Genomic DNA, 20198 nt, shown 5'->3' with positions numbered 1-20198 from the left:
GTGTCTTTAAAAGTAGGAAAGATCACAATATGAATATAAAGTTGGAATTCAAGAGGACAAATATGCAGATCAGTAATGGTTGATCCATCTCCGTTCATCATCATACCATTGCCTGCTGCCCTTCTCACAACATTATCTAGGTCATTTTGCAGTTTCTCATAATCTTGTAACTTATTTATTAGTCTATACAGAATTACATCATCCCGCAAAAACCTTATCCCTGATTCCACTTCTTTACTTATACCATTTATATACATAAGGAAATAGGTCGAATAATACTGCCTTGAGGAATTTCCCTCTTAAGGGATACAGGTTGAGAAAAAGCTTCACCTACTCTGATTCCAAAAGTTCTATTTTCTAGAAATATAGCCACCCATTAAATCACTCCTTTGTCTAGTCTAACTGTACTGATTTTTTCCACTAGTCTTCCATGATCTACCCTATCAAATGGCTTAGATAGGTCAATCGCGATATAGACCATTTGACCTCCTGAATCCAAGATTTCTGCTATATCTTGCAGGAAACCTCTAAGTTGAGCTTGCGTGGAATAACCTTTCATAAACCCGAACTGCCTTGTTCTTCTTCTTCTTCTTCTTCTTCTTCTTCTTCTTCCTCATGTGCCATGTCCTCGCAGAACGTTGGCGATCAGTAGCATGATCTGTTGTTTGTTCATAGCTGTTCTGAACAGAGTAAGCTTTGTCACCCCAAACCACTTGCTCAAGTTGCCGAGCCATGATGTCCTACTTCTCCCCGGACCACGTTTTTCATTAATTTTCCCTTGGAGTATTACTTGCAGAAGGTGGTATTTAGAGTTCCGCATCATATGACCAAAGTATTCTAGTTTCCTTCTCTTGATGGTAGTGAGAATTTCTGGTTCTTTGTTCATACGGTGCAAAACGTCTATATTGGTCATTTTAGCTGTCCAAGGTATCTTCAGCATCCTTCGGTACGTCCACATGTCAAATGCTGGCAATCTCTTGCACATGGTCTCAGTTAGTGTCCATGCCTCAACGCCGTATAACAGAATGCTGAAAACGTAGCACCGGAGTAGTCGTGTCCGTAGTGAAATGGAAAGGTCACGGCTTGTCAAAAGTTTCCTAAGTCTCTGAAAAGAAGTTCTCCATCTCCACATTTCAGCAATAAATTACCAACCGAAAACTATAAACACCTCAAAGACATTTATTCAAACATACACCATTTCTCAGTTTTCGTCCCTCTCAACACTTAAATTCTGCCGTTAAAAATACCATCACTTCTCCATCTCCAAATTTCAGCAATTAATAGAAATACCAAGCCATATTCCACATTAAATTTACCATCACGTCCACCAAACTAAAATTTACAAACGAACACCACTTCTCAATCCTCATCCCTCTCAACACTTACATTCTGCCGTTACATATACCACCACTTCTCCATCTCAACATTTCAGCAATAAATAAACACACTTCATTACCTACCGAAAACTCCATCCAACTCCGCAATAATTCACTTACACTTAACAACCCCAATCAACTCTAATTATCTTACTATATACCACATACAACTTACTCCATTATTACCCTATACCTATTATACCAACACATACCACCACCACCATCCAGTTCACTATACAGACACACCAATTACAACTTCAACAATAAATTACACTCCATAATTACCCTGTACCTATTATACCAACACATACCACCATCACCATCAAGTTCACTATACAAACACACCAATTACAACTTCAGCTCAACTTTGCCATCACGTCCACCAAACCAAAATTTACAAACACCCAAATTACATTACTACATACAAATTACAACTTATTCCGTTAATTCACTATACCTTCTATACCAACACATACCACCATCACACTCATCCTATTACCCATCATAACAAACCATCAAAAACCATCTTACCATCAAGAACAGCAATCCAAACAAAACACTAGCCCTAAATTACTTGCTAGCTTTACTTAGTTTTTGACTCCTAGTTACTATACCTTCTTCTCTTTTATCTATCTTCCCCCATAAATCTTTTAAGCTCCTCTCTTTATGTAGAACCTTATTTTTATTGACTTCCTCACTCTTATTAACTTTCTCACTCTGCACAATATACTCACTCCCAGTAGGTCTTAAACAGCCCTCCCCACCAGACTCTCCTCTTATTTCTCTACCTAATTCTCTGGCCCACATTTTTTCTCTCACTGTCAGACCAAAACTCGTCGAAACTTTGTTGCCTTCTCCTTCTTTCCTCCGGACTCAATTCTACATTAAGATCACTCAACTCACTGTTTCCCTTGTTCGCACTGGTTCCTGGACTTGCCTTTTCATAATGTCTATCTTCTCCGGCACTCGTTTCAATCTGTTCTCCTATATCACTATCTTTCACTTGCCTATCATCACCACTATTCCTTACACTTCTCTGCTTTTCTCCATCTTGTTTTATCTTCGTTTCTAGGTCTATCAATCTATTCACAGACCAGGTTCTGCTCCAGTTGCTGCTTGACACCACTAGATCTTGTCCTCTGATAATTGCTCTCAACCCTTGTAGTCTAGCACGTATCATATGTTTTTTCAAAAAATTTTCATTCCTGATCGCTTCAGCTCCTACGTCCCTCTTAATCCATATTTTCCCCTCTGCATATTACCCGCATTTCCAACCACAATATCCGCCATCAACGTAGAAAACAGTTGTACCTTGATAGGCCTGTTGCCTCTAATTCTTCCCACTCTCTGCACATCGTCTATATCTACTTGACTAAAATTAACTTTCATTTTCCCCTGAATTAGGTCCACTACTTTATAAATTGTAAGCACTTTGTCCTCACTCTTCTCCTCAGGCACACCATATATTGCACCCGTCCACCTCCCGAGTCCCAGACTAGCATTTTTCTCAGGGGTGTCGGTTCATTATTTAAGTCATCAAATATATATATAACGGCATAATAGAACACGGGGATGAACGGAGCAATATAAATTAAAATAGGGAAGGCTCGATTGTAAACTTGAATTTAAGGACTCCATGATAGGACTAGGAAGTGACTGTTACTTTAAAAAGGGCATCATCTAACTACAATAAACAGATTATGAGAGTGGTTTCCTTTGAAATAATTTGCCAGAAGGAGCGGTTTATTACGCCATCTGACGTATGAAACTTTGATACATTTGGCAACGACATTTAAATTTCCACACATGTTACATACACAAATCACTTGCCATACCGCAAGTGGTATCAATATCTTGCTGGGTTGCTTCTGAAATAAAATGACATTTTGGAGGTATAATTTACGGATCGATTCCATTTGAATCGAACCGTTGTTCAAACATATAGCTTCCTTCTATCGGGAGCCCGAGCATAACCCATGTTACGGTCGGCTTCCCGATTTAACTAAGATGACGTACTCCGGCTATATACATTTTTCCGAGACCGGTGCTCGGACTGGGTAATGTTTCTCGTGAAATGCGAAAACTGGATTCCACGGACAGTTCCTATCTTACGATATCCAGCTGATGCCATACCACTGAATCAGCATTTATATTTTATTTACATGTGATTTGAAATGTTGCAAAGTAGCCTCAACAGACTACTGACACAGATGAGATAACGAGGAGCGGTTGGGAAATACCGTGGCAATGGCCCCCCTCGCATCGCGAGCGAAGTAAACAAACACGCCAAGTATTACTGTAACATCGTCCCATGCGGAAACCGTACAAAAACGAGGTACAAAATGACTCTAATATTATCATTCTCATTATTCAACATACGAATAGAGGGATGTTGTCACCAAACAATTTAATCCACGATCGTCAGAATATTCATGAAATTATTATTATTATTATTATTATTATTATTATTATTATTATTATTATCGACGGTTCCTGGCACTGTCACGTTTGATTAATATCGTCATTATTATGCGGGATGCAAACACAAATCGTTATTACTGTTATTATTATTATATCCCTCTTGAGATTATTATTATTATTAATGAATAGGTGACTCAAGATATTATTATTATTATTATTCACGTCACTTAAGAGGTTATTATTATTAATGGACCGGTCACTTCCGCCAAAATATATATATAGATATCGGTCGCAATTACAAATATTTCACTGATCAACCAACTGCATCGTACTGTTATTATTATGACAATTATTATTATTAATCTGACCGCGATGATTTAGCATCGTCCTTACATTATTATTATTATTATCGGTTGCATATTATCATTTAGATTCCCGTTTAACATCCTTATCAACGCTCATTTAATTAAGGCAGTCCAATCCTTTATCTGCAATATTTATTATTATTATTATCACGACATCATGATTGTCCTCGCTCGTCATTACGATGAATACAATATACGACCATTTATGTGGAATCTGAACTCTCATTATCCTTAGATCCGTTGTATCTCAACGAATAGCTGTGCAGTCTATTTATTTCGTACATGCTGTCACGGGTCCGAATGCTACCCGCTGCGTAACTCAGTATTTCTCTGTGACACTGCCCGTACATTTTACACTCATATCAATATCCTAAGTGTCTCTCGTACGGAATTTATTTTCCTTCCTATCTCAATATTCCTTGATTCGTTTATTTCTCACAGAATTATCAACTGACTTATTTATTCATTTCTGACATCGTACGACCTTTTATTATCTGACTGCAGATTCTCTCACATTTTTCTATCTCGTTTTGATCTACGCTTTAGTTCATTCTCCACAAATAATCGTAACATCTTGAAATTATATTTACCAAAATTTGACAATCATGGTTTCGTAATATTAGTCCTACGTGTTCCGGCTAATGAATCGCAACTTTAAGACACGACATTTATACGTAAAAAAAAATTGGACCGTAATTTAAACCACACGTTCATAACATGTACGGATTATTAGCACCGATCTACATTTCAATATTATTAATTGATCAAATTAAATTACCACGCACTTTAATTCCGAATTAAAAACGACCTCCCGTCATTAAATGATTCCCAATAAACTCAACACCTGATCACATAAATTTATTATTACGCACTGCTCACTAAATATTCCAATATCACATGAATTATTATTATATCCAAATTATATATAAAAATATCTTCTTCAAAAAAAGTAGTTAAAAGTAATTAAAAAAAATTTTCGCCTGTTACACGGTAGTTCCCTCTTAAATGTTTAACGCATAACCCCTTTCACAAACTCGATTTATTCTGGCACTAAACCCTCCAGATATGATTTACTTTGAATATTATATTAATCGCATCTCACAAATTTAACAACTTCACTATGAAATATGACCATATTAATTACAACAAAACACAACTGGTATGGCGAAGCTGGATTTTCCTTCCATGTCATTACATAGCTCGTTAAAATGATAAAACAGAAAACACATATCGGGTCTTATTTAACTACCATAACCAAAATCAAACGTAAAGAAAATTATTGACTACAAAGAAATATGAATGCATGCATGACTTAACCTACTACACTATATATACAAATTTACACCTCCAACAAACTGAATACATAAAAGACCCGATTATTTACATTATTATTATTTACTACTGTCCGTGCTACAAATTTAGGATGGGGTCGTTAAGCGACTCATCTTGTTACAGAAGGTAACCAAGTATAATCAAATTATTCCCATTTTTCCCATCACGATAACATTTCCCAAATATTATTTACAGTTTAGTACTCATCTTAGTTATCGGTATTCCATTACAGCTTTGCAGATGAGAGGCTCCTCCGGCCCCTCTCTGCGTTTTACTCCTCCATTCTTGATGGCGTAGTTCCTCAACAGATTTCCTGGCACATTACCATTTTACACTGATATCTTGATTACCACAAACCTTCACCATTTACAACGTTAACACTGAATACTTTAACTTGGATACAACAAATTACTATCCTAGACCCAAGAATTTAATATTTACACTATTTAATCTTCGTCCAACTACCGCACACTGGACCTGGACACGTACGACGAGGTGTCAACTTTTACGCCCGTCGCGATACGCTTGTTTCGTACGGCACTCTTGACATGTTCATGACATCGGTTCGGTATAGCAAAGTACAGGCTACTACTTCCTTAAAGTACTGTTCGTCACACAGTCTATTATGTACGTACTTATTTGATATGATTTATACTACTCCCTTGCAGTGCAATTACTTTACATCACTGATATTCATAAATGACAAACACTGTCCTACGTTAACTATTTCTAGTTCATTTTGCTTGAGCGCGATCACATTTTACAAACACCGGCGGATGCTCGCGCCATTAAATGACTGTACGTCCGTAGAATTCTAAGTTATCGGCGACCGTCAATTCAGCTCCCGAGATTCACCTCAAGTGTCCTGCGACCGTCAATTCAGCTCCCGAGATTCGCTTCAAGTGTGCTGGCGAGGATCCCTTGCCCCGTATATATGGATGAAGCCTTTTTCCCGCGGATTCGTTGACGTCATACCCCTGAGGGAGGGGGTGGATTTTTAATATCGGTACTTGCACTCCGAATTGGAAGTTAAAATTTACATCAAATCAATCCACTCCGCTAGCATATCTGCTGGATTAAATATGAACTCCCGGTGATCACAGATTTAGGAGATACGGGTGGATTTAGCTCCTCACATTTCGCGCCTTCGTAAGCGTCTCTGACAACGTGGTCTTCTTTCAGCCAATGAGATTCAAGCTGTCTGGTTTCCAAGAAATCCAGCCTTCAATTTATTTAATTTGCCAATAATTATTGATTATTTTTCCATGCGTGACATCTAATAAATTCATTACATCCATCCGTGTACTCACAATAATTTATTACCGAATACTTTTGTAGTTACGAAAATATCTCATCCATCATTCCTTAAGATGGTACCCCTGAGCCTTCTATTAAATTTTTACGATTGGCCGGCAAGCGGTCACGTGATTTAACTCTCCACCTGCTCGAACTTAGGCCAGCGAACGTACACGCGGCCGCTGTAATTTTCCACGAGGTCACGGACTTTCCGTCCTGCCAAAAATATCCCAAGGTATTACTCATGTTGTGAGTTTCCTTTGTATGACTCTCCCCCTTCTCTTTCTGACCAAGACTTATTTGTGGACTCTGTATTTCCTTGTTCGCCAACTAATGAGATTCCCTGCTGTGAAGTAGCCAAATGTTGTCGTGTTGAGCTAATCCGTCAGGCTCCAGTCTGTCGTCCTTCCTTCGCTCCGATTTTGACATTACATAAACGAAATATTTTCAACTACACTTCTGTATTTCAATAAATGTACCATATATTATTTTACCGATCAAATCATGACTGACTATGGGCCTAAGTCACTCGGGTTCAATATAAACAGGCATTTCTTCCTTCGATTTAGAGTGTTGGTTTCCACTTCTGCTTTCAGTTTCAGCGTCTCCTCTTCTAAGCGACCCATTCTCTCCCTTAATGCTGCAACTTCTTGAATATTTTTTCTCACTTGCGATGTTGTGTCGTCTGCCCTTTCTCTGAACCATGCCTTCATTTTTTCAAATTCCCTCGTTTGCTCTTGAATCATATTTTTGCGTTGCTCAAATGGGCAGACTTCTGTGACCACCTCTTTTACAATTCTTCTAATTGCTTCCATGTCTTCCCGGCTCATATTTCCGCTGGAAGTCGGACCTGGGTTCAGCTCGACCCCCCAATCCATAGCAATATTATTATCACCGCCGCTGCTAGCAATAATTTTCCTTTCGTTTCCATTTCCTTATTAAGCCCTCCTGGTTTCACTTCTTCTTTTTTCTTCCCTGCCATCCTCCTGTGGTCGCTCTGTATTGCTCCACACCAATCATTGCCAGTAAACTCCTCACTACCTTCCCGCACTCAGCACCTGCACTCCCTTCTCCCACTCCTGGGACCTTCCACTCCGTACGTCTGCACTCGTCAGTGGCTTAGGCTGAACGTTATCGTCATGTGGACTGTATATGAACGTGCACGAACATATTATATTACCAAAACAAACTGCAGCTTTCTTCAGTGTGTTCTGTGATGGTCATGATACCGCAAAACGTGATACCTGTGTCACCCACAGAGCGAGGAAATGGATCCACGATCTGAAGAAATGGAAATCTGTTGTTGCAAAAAAAAATGAGGTAATAACATTCAGTCGGTAAATATTACTTTACCGGGTAGAACTTCTATTGGGAAATGGACTTATATACTCTTGTATAGTTAATATCCATATGAACTGATCATAACCTCATTTTTTATCAATTAATAACGCATTGTTATCGATTCATTGAACATCGTTTGAATTTCAACATTGAAAATTTCTGCACAATGTGATGTTTAAAAAGAACTAATTTACTTTCGTTTCTTCCTAAATAGGTATGCCCCGAAGGATATGCCTACACCACACACATGTAAAGATAAACACATAACAAAAGCAGGTAGAAGACATTATCCATGAATAAAATAAAGGTGTTCCATGAACAGTACCACTGCAATAAAACTTACAGTGCTCAAAATGCATTTATTTGTAAGTACACTGAAATCGTACCTGTGCAGAGGAGGCGGCCAACGTATGAAAAACATACAGGAAAGATTTTTCAAACTAAATTTTACGTTGAGAACAGTAAAGGTACGAAGGTTCCAGTATATCAGCAAGCGTTTCCGAACATCCTTCCGTCTCCAGGAAGGGTGTTGATTCCATGCGCAAACTGGTAACGCCCCTGTTGAAAATCGCGGGGGTGAGAGAAAGACCCAAATATTCTGGCCAAAAAAGGAAAGCATCGTGAAGTTTAGTTCTTCCTCGGTATGTATTGAATCCCACTGTTGCCGCAATAAGTCAAGGCTGAGGAAGTACTTGACTTCTGAATCAAGTCTAAACAAACTGTCTGCCATGTAAAATAATAAAGGCTAGGAAAACAACAGTTAGGGAATCTGCCACCCGGGCGACTGCCCTAAATGCGGATCAGTAGTGATTGAACAAGTAGGGTTACAGATCCAGCATTACAAACTGCCAAGTCTTATTTTCGAATGGATTTTAACACTTGTTTTAGTCTTGGTTTCAAGACTCCCAGTAAGGACTGTTGCTCTCTTTGCATACAACTTGATGAGCGTCTAAAACAAAAGAAAGATTCCACAAAACGAAGTGAAATAATGATAACCAAGCGTATCCACAAACTAAACGCGAAGGCATTTTACACTCTACTGAGAGAAGCTGGTGAAGAGACTCTTGTATTATCCTTTGACATGCAGAAAAACCAGTGTTTACTCCACGTCCCAGATCAGGGGGCGTATTACTCCCGTCAACTTTAATTTCACACCTTTGCTGTAGCTCAATGTACCTCGAAATGCAGGCTTACTACGGAAAATGTTTTTTGTTATTGCTGGACAAAGGGGCCAGTATGGAATAGGGTCTAATCAGATTGCATCAGCGGTTTATGATAGGCTGACGAAAAATAGAATTGACAGATTACAAGGAAGTGAGACCCATTTGTGACTCGTGTGGGGGGTCAAAATAAAAACAAGAACCTCCTCGCCATGTGCGGTAAATGACTTTTGACTTATGCAAGTAACATAGAACGCATTGAACCTGTGTTCCCTATGCGAGGTCACTCTTTCATTCCTCCAGATCGTGCATTTGGCAATATTGAAAAAGAAATCAAGAATGAGAGGCAGATCATCACTCCAGCAGCTTACAAAGACATAGCTGCAAAGCATGGAAGAGTCATTAATCTTGGGGAAGACTGTAAAGATTTCGACTGGAAAAGTAGCGCAGATGCTGTTCAGAATCCAACTGGTTCATGGCACTTCCAATTTGCTCCAAGCAAGCGCATAATACTAACGCGGAGAGTCAAGAAATGCGATGTAAAAGTAAGAGGGGAGACAGCATACCGTATTGACACTAACAAGTCCATGCTCATTACGAAGGAAAACCGTTCAGTGTCTTGCATAAACCCCGAGGAAATACGTGCAAACAACGTACACAACTTATCAAAAGCTAAACTAAGCGACGTTTCGAAGCTTTTGTCATCCCATTTCGGTGCAGACTGGAAAACACTTCCGGAGCTTCAGTATTATGTCGATGTGCTGCTGAGAGCGGACGGAGAATATGAAGGTGGCGAAAATCTGCAAGATGATGTTTTATGTGAAAACGACGACAATGACTCTCTTTTGATCACCTAGTTCATATCTAAGTTTCGACTAGTGAACATGATAGGCTTTGCTACTATAATCCAAATGTAAAAAAATGTGTTTTGATTGTTTGATCTTCAAAATGTTTGTTGAAGCAGGTATGTCCGAATTATAGGGGACTTTATTATAACAGCTATCCTTAGTTACAGACTTTTCTCCCTTCTTTTACTGACTTTCTGAAGGATAATATTAATTTTTACATGTTATTGTACCCTTTATTGAATATATTGGTAATAAGGTTGTTTGCAAATCTAAACTGATGTGTTTCATGCTGGTGGTGTTCCGTTTTTTCAGTCTAGGTCATATTATTCGTCACTTTCGTAACTCTTAAATAAACGCACAGTACATTATAATGACCTTTCAATCTAGTGTAAGGCCAATAGTATGCAGGGTAGTATAAATATAGTGGCAAATTACTGTAAAGGGTGGAATTTAAAACTTAATGCACAGAAAATGTGCAAAAAAGGATATAAATTGTCAAAGAATGAAAAACGGTGGATGGGCGAGACGAGGTTAGAAGGTCTTAAGAAAGGGGAATACCTACTTGGGTAGGTGTCGAACACAGACTACAGAGTGTATAAAAATGTTTTTGATGCATTGGTTAAATCTAGAATGTTGTACGGAGCGGAAATTTGGGGAGTTGAAGGGAGGGTTGATTCACTTGATACAATCACGAGTAGGTTTCGTAAAATAATTATGGGCCTACCCAGTTGTACAGCTAAATGTGGAGTGAGAATGATGTGAAAAGATATAAGTCTGCAAGCAGATATTATTAAAAGGATAATAAAGTATTAGCTGAGAATGAGGCTGCGAGAAGGTGGCGAGGTATTACAGATAGCATATCAACACCAAATGAAACATCAGAACCAAGGATACTGGGCGTATGGAGTACGGGACATTTTGTAAACGATAGGAATGGGATATTACTGGAAAAGAGACTGTATAGAGAAGATGAGAATTTGTAAAAAAAATAGTTCTAAGAATTAAGGATATTGAAGAGCAATGTATTGATGCACAATGTAGAAGTAAGAGGTCACTAGAAGAATTTTGTAATGTAAGTGGGAGAATGAGGATAAAGGTAGAGATTATAACAAAAAAGGGAATGAGGGGTATAATATGGTGGTTAATGGGGATGCATAAAAATAAAGCATACAGACAAAACAGAGAAAATGTTTAGTATGTTCTGAAAAAAATGGGATGGGCACACCTTATAAAAGATTGTTCAATGACAAAACAATACGAGAGAAATGTATATATGAGGAGGATGTAAAGAAAATTGAGAACGAACGAAAATCAGTTGCATACAATTGTAAAGTTACTGAACAGAGAATGGATGCACTCGGGGAGAATAGCAAACTTATTTAACATTATTAGGGAAATGTGGAGTAGGAAACTGAGGGAAGGAAAGGATTTGATACATGTCAGCCAGGAACTGAATTGTACCCAAGGTAACTCCGTTGAAGTCTAGAGCCATTAGGTACGTAGGCTTAAAGTAGAGTATGGAACTACCTTGTCGCAGTAGTTCTATTAGTCTGCCGTATTGCCGAATACTAATTTTCATTTTTTCTCTTTTTCAATAGTCTGTAAAGGCAATATTGAGATTCTTTGAGGTTTTGTTTATAAATTGAAAATATATCAATATCCATAGATGTTTCGGTTTTTCTTTCAAAATGCCATCTATCAACGCAACTCCAGCATTCAGTTTAAATTATTCTTTCTCTGTTCAATTTCTAATCATCTGTTTTATATTAATATTCATCGAATGTACCATTTATTAACACAATTCTCAATAGTTATCTCAGGTTACTCGTTCTAATTTGTATACTGCATGTATCACAAATTATGAAACGATTACAATAAACAATACCCTCTCCCTAATCTATGGTTTTCGAGATTAAGGGAGACGGGTATCTTTGACCTTGAAAAATATAGTGTAAGGAAAAATAGTGTAGGTATCAAAATTCTGTAAGAGCAATCTCCTTACCTGTTGGTATCAAAAAGAGCAATGTCCAGAATAATCTGAAAGTTAGTATCAAAAGGAACAATCGTGAAATACAATTTAAAATACCTAATTAACCATTAATTATATGGTAGTTTTCTTTGATTACTCGCTCACAGCCTGTCTGTTGTGTATATAAGGCAAAATCACCCAGATAGAGTGAATACAAATGCATTAGATAAAAAATCACTCCCACTGTAAAGTGCAGGAAGGTGGATGGATAGATGTAGATTGTTCAGTGGTAGAGTGCGGCGTATTTCGGAATTGACCAAGGAACGCGAGTTCCTTTGCTGGTCTTCGTCGCGTCTTCACCGTTTGGACATACCTTTCTGCTTGGCCATTATTTGATAGATGATACGGCGCTGTAAACTTGTGGTACTTCACACCACCATTCTGCAGAAACGCGTTGAGTTCTTCTGCGATGAACTGCCTACCGTTGTCCGAGACGACGGTGACTGGAGTGCCGTGCGTTGTAAAGAAGTCATCCATCAGGGCAATTGTTGCTACTGCTGTAATGGAGGTCGTCCACTTGACCTCGAGCACTTGCAGTAGGCGTCTACAACAACCAGAAGCATTGTGCCAGCTACTTGGCTCGCTAGTCGATGTGGATGCATTCCCACAGTGTCCTTGCGTACTCGCAGTGATGCTCATGCAACTTGGCTACTTGGGTGGTGCGTGCTCATGGGTTGCGCATATGGTGCAGGACTTGGCGATTTTCTCGATGTCGGAAACGATGCCTGGCCAAAACACAAAGGGACGTGCCATTCCTTTCATTTTGATGACCCCAATGTGAGCTGTTCACAGGTCGTTGAGAACGGCATCTCGTAGTGCAGGCGGAACCACTACTCCGTGCTCGAACCTCAAGCAGTTCGCATCGAGAGTGTATTTCGCCTCGGTTAACTTGAATTCATGGCAGGCGAGATCTTGGCCCCCTTTAAGAAGTTTCACAACTCTGCCAAGATAAGGGTCCTTCCTCGTCTCTCGTGCGCAGTCTTCGGATTTGACGGATAACTGCTGCGTTTGGTGAACTGCAAAAAATTCAAAATCGTCGTAATCCTCTGTCTCTTCCGTCTGGTGCGGGATTGAACTTCGCCTTTCTTGACTGTCGATGTTAACGGTGCTCTGGGGGTAGTAGTTTGGGTTGGCGTTTTCCATCGACGTTTTAAAAGGCACAGTGTAGTTAAAGTGTGCAGCGTAGTCGGCAGAATTGGCCCTACGACTAATACACATGACTGGTAGCGACTTCTCTGTGTGCAGGATCTGTATCAGGTGTTTGTGAACAGTGATCAACGTGAATTGGCGAACGAACAGGTAGTTGAAAAACTTCTGTACTGCCCAGACAATGGCGAAAGCATCCTCGTCGATCAGGCCGTACCACTGCTCTATTGCTGATAATGTCCGATTAGCGTATGCGATAGGCCATTCGTTCTGTTGCTGAGCCGGGGTGACAGTACTGTGCCAAGACTGGTTTTGCTGGCGTTTGTTGCCAACAGAAATGGCTGCGTGGTACTGCTGGATCGTACTGCATAAGGATTTGCTGTGATGTTAGAGTGTCCTTGAAGTCCCTGTAGGCCCCGTCACACTCTGGTCTCCATACGAGAGCATCCTTCAGAAGCATATACCTGAGTGGTCGATCTTTCATTGACAGGTTGTGGATGAAGGGACTGTAATATGTCGCTTTACCCAAAACAGCTAGAGTTCTTCTGGAGTCGTTGGTTTCGACGCGTCTCGTACAGCTCGGATGTGGGTATGATACATCGATCTTGCGACCACGAGTTTCCAGGACAGGTTCAGAAAAGCTGCACATGGCTCGGTTGAGCTTGGGACCATGTTAACGAAAGCGCTCCAGTGACGCGGTGAGGGCCTCTATCACATTTTCAAAAGTATCAGCAAAATCAATGGTGCTTTCAATGAAACATTTGAGAGATTCTGCAAAAACAGTATCCATTCGGCGCTGACAGATGGCGGGGATGTTGGCTGCTCCGTAGACAGTTCGAGTTGTTCGGATCAGGCCACGGATTGTAGTGTTGAGCATGAGAGCGTGGCTGCTCATCGTAAACCTCGAGATGAGTGTACGCGTCTATGACATCCAGGTGTCAGAAAAGGGTGACGCCGTGCAACCGGTTGAACAGGTGCTCCACTTGCGGAATGGGGTTGAGAGTTTGTACTTACCCGTGATTCCAAACTTACCATTCTTCTTCACAACGACATAAGTTGTTGAGAAACCTAGCCTCTTGTAGAAACTGCATTCGATTTTGGCGTCGATATCTTAGGCGTAGGCACGGCACAGGGCCACAAGATCTTCACGTGCTCGGGAGAAGATAGGTGTGGCGCCATCCTTCAGGTGCATCTTCGATGGTGGGCCTGACAGATTTCTGGGGATATCGCTGAAATCATCCTGGTAGTAGTTGGAGTTCGCATTAAGTTCCTTTTGCTGGTTCAGGGACAGAGATTGCTTGACGAAAAGTTGTCCTGATTTTCCAAAAAGCTGCTCGAAATTGATCTCTCGCGCGAACTCAGAGATCTACTCTCGACTGAGGAGCGTCTCGAATTCGTCGAGGATGTAGCGTTTCTGGAGTTGGTGCCTATGATGGCGGCCACTGGCGTCTGAAGATGCAGTAAAAACGGTCGCCACTGTAGCCCGCAAAATTACGATAAGTCTTCTGCAAAAGAAAACTTGGTTTGATCATACCCAACCTCAATTTTCTCGTCATCGAACAGGGGGCACCAGTGTCGAGTTCCAGCTTGATGATGTTTCCCTCTGTGTTGAATCTATCAACTGCTTCTCTGGAGACTGTATTGCTCAGGTGACCACAACGTTGTTGAATTGATGTGTGGCATTAACGCTGTCGGCTGGTTGTTCTCCTTCAGTCACGTGATTTGTCTTACGCTGCTTTGGTTTGGACCTACAAACTTTAGCAATTTGACATTTCTTGCCACATGTCCGGCAATTTGCTTTGAGGAACCGGCACTGACTGCGTGGACGGTCCCCGCCACACCCAATGCACGACGATAACGATTGGTGGCGTGATGTTCCCTGATAGCCTGGAAGCGATCCTTGTTGATGCCTTTATTGGTCGGACTTCTGTTGGTGATTGGTCGAATTTTTCGCGTCGTCAATGGTTGCCGCCCCTCCGCGAGTGTGGCTTTGTGTAGCCTATGATTCGGGTTTTGAGGTAATGTTCGGGTTCTTGAATTCGTCAGCGGTGTTCCGGCTGGCTTCGAGTGCGCAGCCGATCTCGTACCCAGTGGTGAAGCTTCTGCGATGAAATTAACGCAGACGCGTTAGACAGCCTATCCACCAATTTACAGCATTTTACAGAGGCCGCATTGTGGGACTACTTGAGGCTGGTTGGGCATATTGTGCAATTGCCAGGCATGTGGGCCACTCAGTTGTCACAGTGGCACTATGTTGAATTCAATGAGTACATGAGGGCACTCAGTCATGTCGTGCAGTTTCGGATCGACCAAGAAACACCACTCCGATGTAGGACCTTCGTATGGTGCGCCAAGCATCGTGGGATTCCATAAAATCGGCGCCCGCCATATACTGAAGAGTCTAGAACATTTCCCGCACAGTATCTCGACGACACGCACCCGACGGATTGGGCTGCTACCGCCCCATGCGTCGGTTACCGTTGACACCAGAACACCAACGCCTGCGTTTGGAGTGGTGCCTTGTCCAAGAGGCATGGACAGAGGACGACTGGCGTCACATGAGTTCCGCTTCTCCAAAAACTCCGATGACCATCGTGTAAGGGAAGATCCTGCCCACATTGTGGAAAGACACCCAGGCGTAATCTCTGGCATCATGGTGTGGGGAGCCATAGGATATGCGTTCAGGTCACCTCTAATTGTGCTCCTGAAAATTTTGACTGCACAGCGATTCGTCACAGACATTCTGCGTTCGCGCGTCCTACCCCTTGTGCACAGCACCCTCAAACAGTGTCCCAACAAGATAATGCACGTCCACATACAGCACATGTGTTTATGGACTGCCTAGGACATATTGAGTTCCTCCCGTGACCAGAAAGATCACCGGACCTCTCCAACATTTAACACTGTGGCATGACATTAGAAGGGGACTCCGTCCCAGTACCAACCTGCGGAATATGGAGGAATAGCTGCAACAACTGTGGACGAACGTGCCTCAGGAGAGGATCCAACGGCTGTTGGACACCATTCCGAACCACAGAATGACATGCATTGAGGCCAGAGAGGGGTTACAACCCCCTACTCACATGGTGCCAACATTCCACCTGTAACTGCCAATGACCTTGTCTCTTCCATCCCATATTGTAATCAGTTCAATAAGGGCACATGGTCTTTCAGCATATGTAGTTTCATTCCTTTTCAACCACTCCTTCTGGGTGTTTCACTTTTTTTAGGCAGTGTACTTAGAGACCAAAAGAACAGTTAAGTGCGATAGCGTAAAGACGGCGCGCGGGAGAAACAAAAAAATACCTGTTGGTAACTGCAATTCGCTGGTGTGTCTGTAGTATTACCAATTGTTGGGTGTGAAATTACTTTTTTGTTTCTATGAGTTTGAATACACAATAGATTGCATTTGCTATTTTGTTTTTGTATTGATTTGTTTCTTCCAAATGCTATTTTAAAATCATGCTTTTGGAATACGTTAGCTACTTTGAAAACTGTTTGATTATTTATTTTGAAGGGGTGTGTTTGTGATATTTTTGTTTTTCTTAATAAACGATCTACTGTGCTGGATCGTCCGGCTCCATGGCTAAATGGTTAGCGTGCTGGCATTTGGCCGCATGGGTCCCGGGTTCGATTCCCTGTAGGTTCAGTAATTTTAACATCATTATTTCATTCCGCCAGCACGGGGCTGGGTGTATGTGTCATCTTCATCATCATTTCATCCTCATTACGGCACGCAGGTCGCCTACGGGAGTCAAATCAAAAGACCTGCACCAGGCGAGCCGAACATGTTCTCGGACACTCCAGGCACTAAAAGCCATACACCATTTCATGTGTTGGATGAATGGTTGGTTTCTTCTCCAATTTGTTTTATTTTATATATTTTGTTATTGAAATCTGTTTTGTTCATTGGTATGATTATTATTGCCCTGTGTACCGTTGTGATCAATCCTACGAATTTACGTGTAGTCGGATAATTTTGATCGTTGTCCATCATGTGTGAAGTTTGAGTGGGCTTCCTGTATATTTTGGATGACAGTTTATCTTTATTTCTATTGATTGTGATGTCTAAAATGTTGACCTTCCCACTTGTTTCTGGTTACATTGTGAACTTGACTGAACTGTCTACAGAGTTTAGTATGTCTCGTAAATGTTGCGTATTTGTGATAATATGAATCTCAAAACAAATGTTACTGCAAGTACTACAGGAGAACAAGGCTATGTCGAATTCTTATTTTTTTTTAAATATTTTCTTTTGCTAGTGATTTAATATCGTACTAACACATTGAATGGTTTCGGTGATGCAAAGATGGGAAAGCACTAAGATTGGGAAGGAAGCGACCGTCGTATAAATTAAGGTATTGCCCCAGCATTTACCTAGTGTGAAAATAGGAGACCATGGAAAACCACCTTCAGGTCTCCCAAGGTTTGGATTCGAGCCCACCACCTCCCGAATGCAAGCTCACATTATTGTTTTCAGAAGATGATGTTATGACAATGATTGTTATTTAAAGGAGCCAAACAGGTCATCTAACTATCTTTCTCTCTATACTTCCAGTCCATTTTGGTGATGATATTTATTGTGGACGTATGTGGAACGATCAAAGTGTGCTATTCAAGATTCAACACCACAACATTTAGGGTGCACATCTCCAGCCAGCATAAGGAGACAAACATGTGGAACATCATGGTATGTATATACTTCGTCACTTACACGAGACCAGGATATCTAATATTAGACCATTTTCTAACGTGAATTCAGGATAGAACCAGCTCTGCAGTTTAGGGTTAGCAAGCCTACTTATCAAATAGAATCCCCGGGGTCGATTTATGGTAAATCCAAGGATTTTCGTTCTGCATTGAAATGGGGTTCACTCAGCTTCATGAGACCAACTGAGCAGAATCTGATATGAGACGCAACCCACCCTGTCCTGAAAGCCATGCAACATGGCAGAGGATGTCATCACGCTCACCACACGGCACGCCACCATATGCAATATTATTTGTATTATAAGATGTGATATTATTAAGGCAATTAACAAACACTTGACATCATAAAGACATAAACAATAAATTAATTTTATCGTGGTGTAGAAAACTATCATATAAATTCATAAGGCTGAAGAAATACTACCCTCCTCATCCCAGAGACGCTTCAGTAGTATACAAATTAAGCTGAGTCAGACTAATAGTACAGTTTTCTGATGGGTGCCCTTCTGGCATTTGATTTAGTAAGTGGTGCATTCCAAATTGTGTGTGATGCCTCAAACAAAGACAATTTAAAAGATCCTCTCCTCTTTATGGTAATATACTTTTCTGTGAAATAATGAAAGGTAAACAGACTTCCATAAACATTTTAATATTTTTCTGTGAAATAATGAAAGGTAAACAGGCTTCCATAAACATTTTAATTAAATTTCAATTAAGTCCAGAAGACATTTCTGTTCGTGTAAGAATTGTTTTCTGTGTCCCTCAATTAGCAATGTATATCTCAATCGACATGTAACTTACTACATAATTGTTCTTTAAATTTCCAATGGCAGGTACTCTAATACGTACATCATTGACCCATGCTTCCCAGTAGTACAGGTTCTTACATGACTTCTGTCCATTGTCTCCTGCTGGCTTAAAAGCTTGCAGTGCAACTAAGGGAGAATGCCAAAGAAGAGCCGTGGCCGGTACTTAGACAAAACACACAAACTGCCTCTCTTCGTGGCCAGCCACTGATGTTCGAGATTCCGTCTTTTCACAGCTTCCAATATATTCCCTCTTCCAGAGTATGGTGGTGATACTCATTCAATAATATGTTGATAGCTAGGTTGGCAGGTTGGTAAGATATTTTGTTATTCACAGTTGCTGAAATCTCAGCACCTTTCTCGGCAAGTGCATCAACCAGCTAGTTCATTCCGTTCAATTTGGCAGTGTTTTGGCATCCACTGTAGGGTGACTGTTGTACCCTCTGTCTTAAGTTATTGTATTAGAAGTTGATATTCCTGATTGTCTACTGATGTGTTATGACCCAGATCTATAGATTGGATTACACCTTTTTAGTTACATATAAAGACTACTTTTACGAATATTTCCAAATATAGTCAGTAGTACAATACGAATGGCTTCAATTTCAACATCATAGGCTTGGTGTAGTCCCACAGTGATATAGAAGGAAAATAGATAACAGTAGATGCCAGTACCTGCATTTGTATATCCAACTATTCGTGATCCACCTGTGAACATGTGGAGCCAACCAGTAGCGGCCGGCCCTTAAGGACCCCGGATGGTGCATTCCCTAGGGAACGAAAAGGTTTTAAAAAAATATATTTCGATATTTTAAGTCATAAATTGAATTCGAATGTTTGTCCAACCCTTGTCCCGTTTCTCTACGGGGTCGGGTGTTGGGTGAGATGAATCTGTCGTGGCGTGTTTTTACGACTAGATGCCCTTCCAGACAGAAACCTCATCAGAGGAGTTATTGAGATGAAATGAATGACATGATATATGATAGTGGGGAGAGGGTGACCCAGGTGCCGGCACATAGCCTACTCCTGTCGAATAGCATCAAGGGGTCTGCTGAAGGCTTAACGTCGCCATCCGACGGACGAATCTCAGTCAACACCGTCATATGCTCTCACTCCATATGAGCACTGCGGAGAGGTTTGGAATTTAATCCAGGCTTTTGGCACATAATCTAGTGATTAGAAATTGTATACCACCTCCGCTAAACTGCCGACCAACATTCTGATGGTGAATATTTTTTCGACTAACGGAACTCGAACCGGCTAACCATGGTGTCAGACCGTTTTAGGCTTAGGCGCCTTAACGATCATGCCACCAACCCGGCTATAAATTGGATTGGAATAATGCTAAGAACATCCAATTCCATCGTA

At 40.8% G+C, this 20198-nt stretch overlaps 1 protein-coding gene across 1 annotated transcript in view; it reads left to right on the top strand.

Annotated features, from left to right (window-relative positions):
• LOC136872626 (uncharacterized) overlaps positions 1-20198 on the top strand; it is a 57900-nt gene that overhangs the window by 18357 nt on the left and 19345 nt on the right. The window contains exon 2 of the mRNA XM_067146427.2: positions 17873-18004. Within this exon, the coding sequence (XP_067002528.2) occupies positions 17873-18004 (132 nt within the window). The remainder of the gene's footprint in view (positions 1-17872; positions 18005-20198) is intronic.

This window comes from Anabrus simplex, chromosome 4, assembly GCF_040414725.1.
Source record: "Anabrus simplex isolate iqAnaSimp1 chromosome 4, ASM4041472v1, whole genome shotgun sequence".
NCBI lineage: Eukaryota > Metazoa > Arthropoda > Insecta > Orthoptera > Tettigoniidae > Anabrus > Anabrus simplex.
Note: the sequence above shows the minus strand (reverse complement) of the source record. Positions and strands in the feature narration are given on the sequence as shown.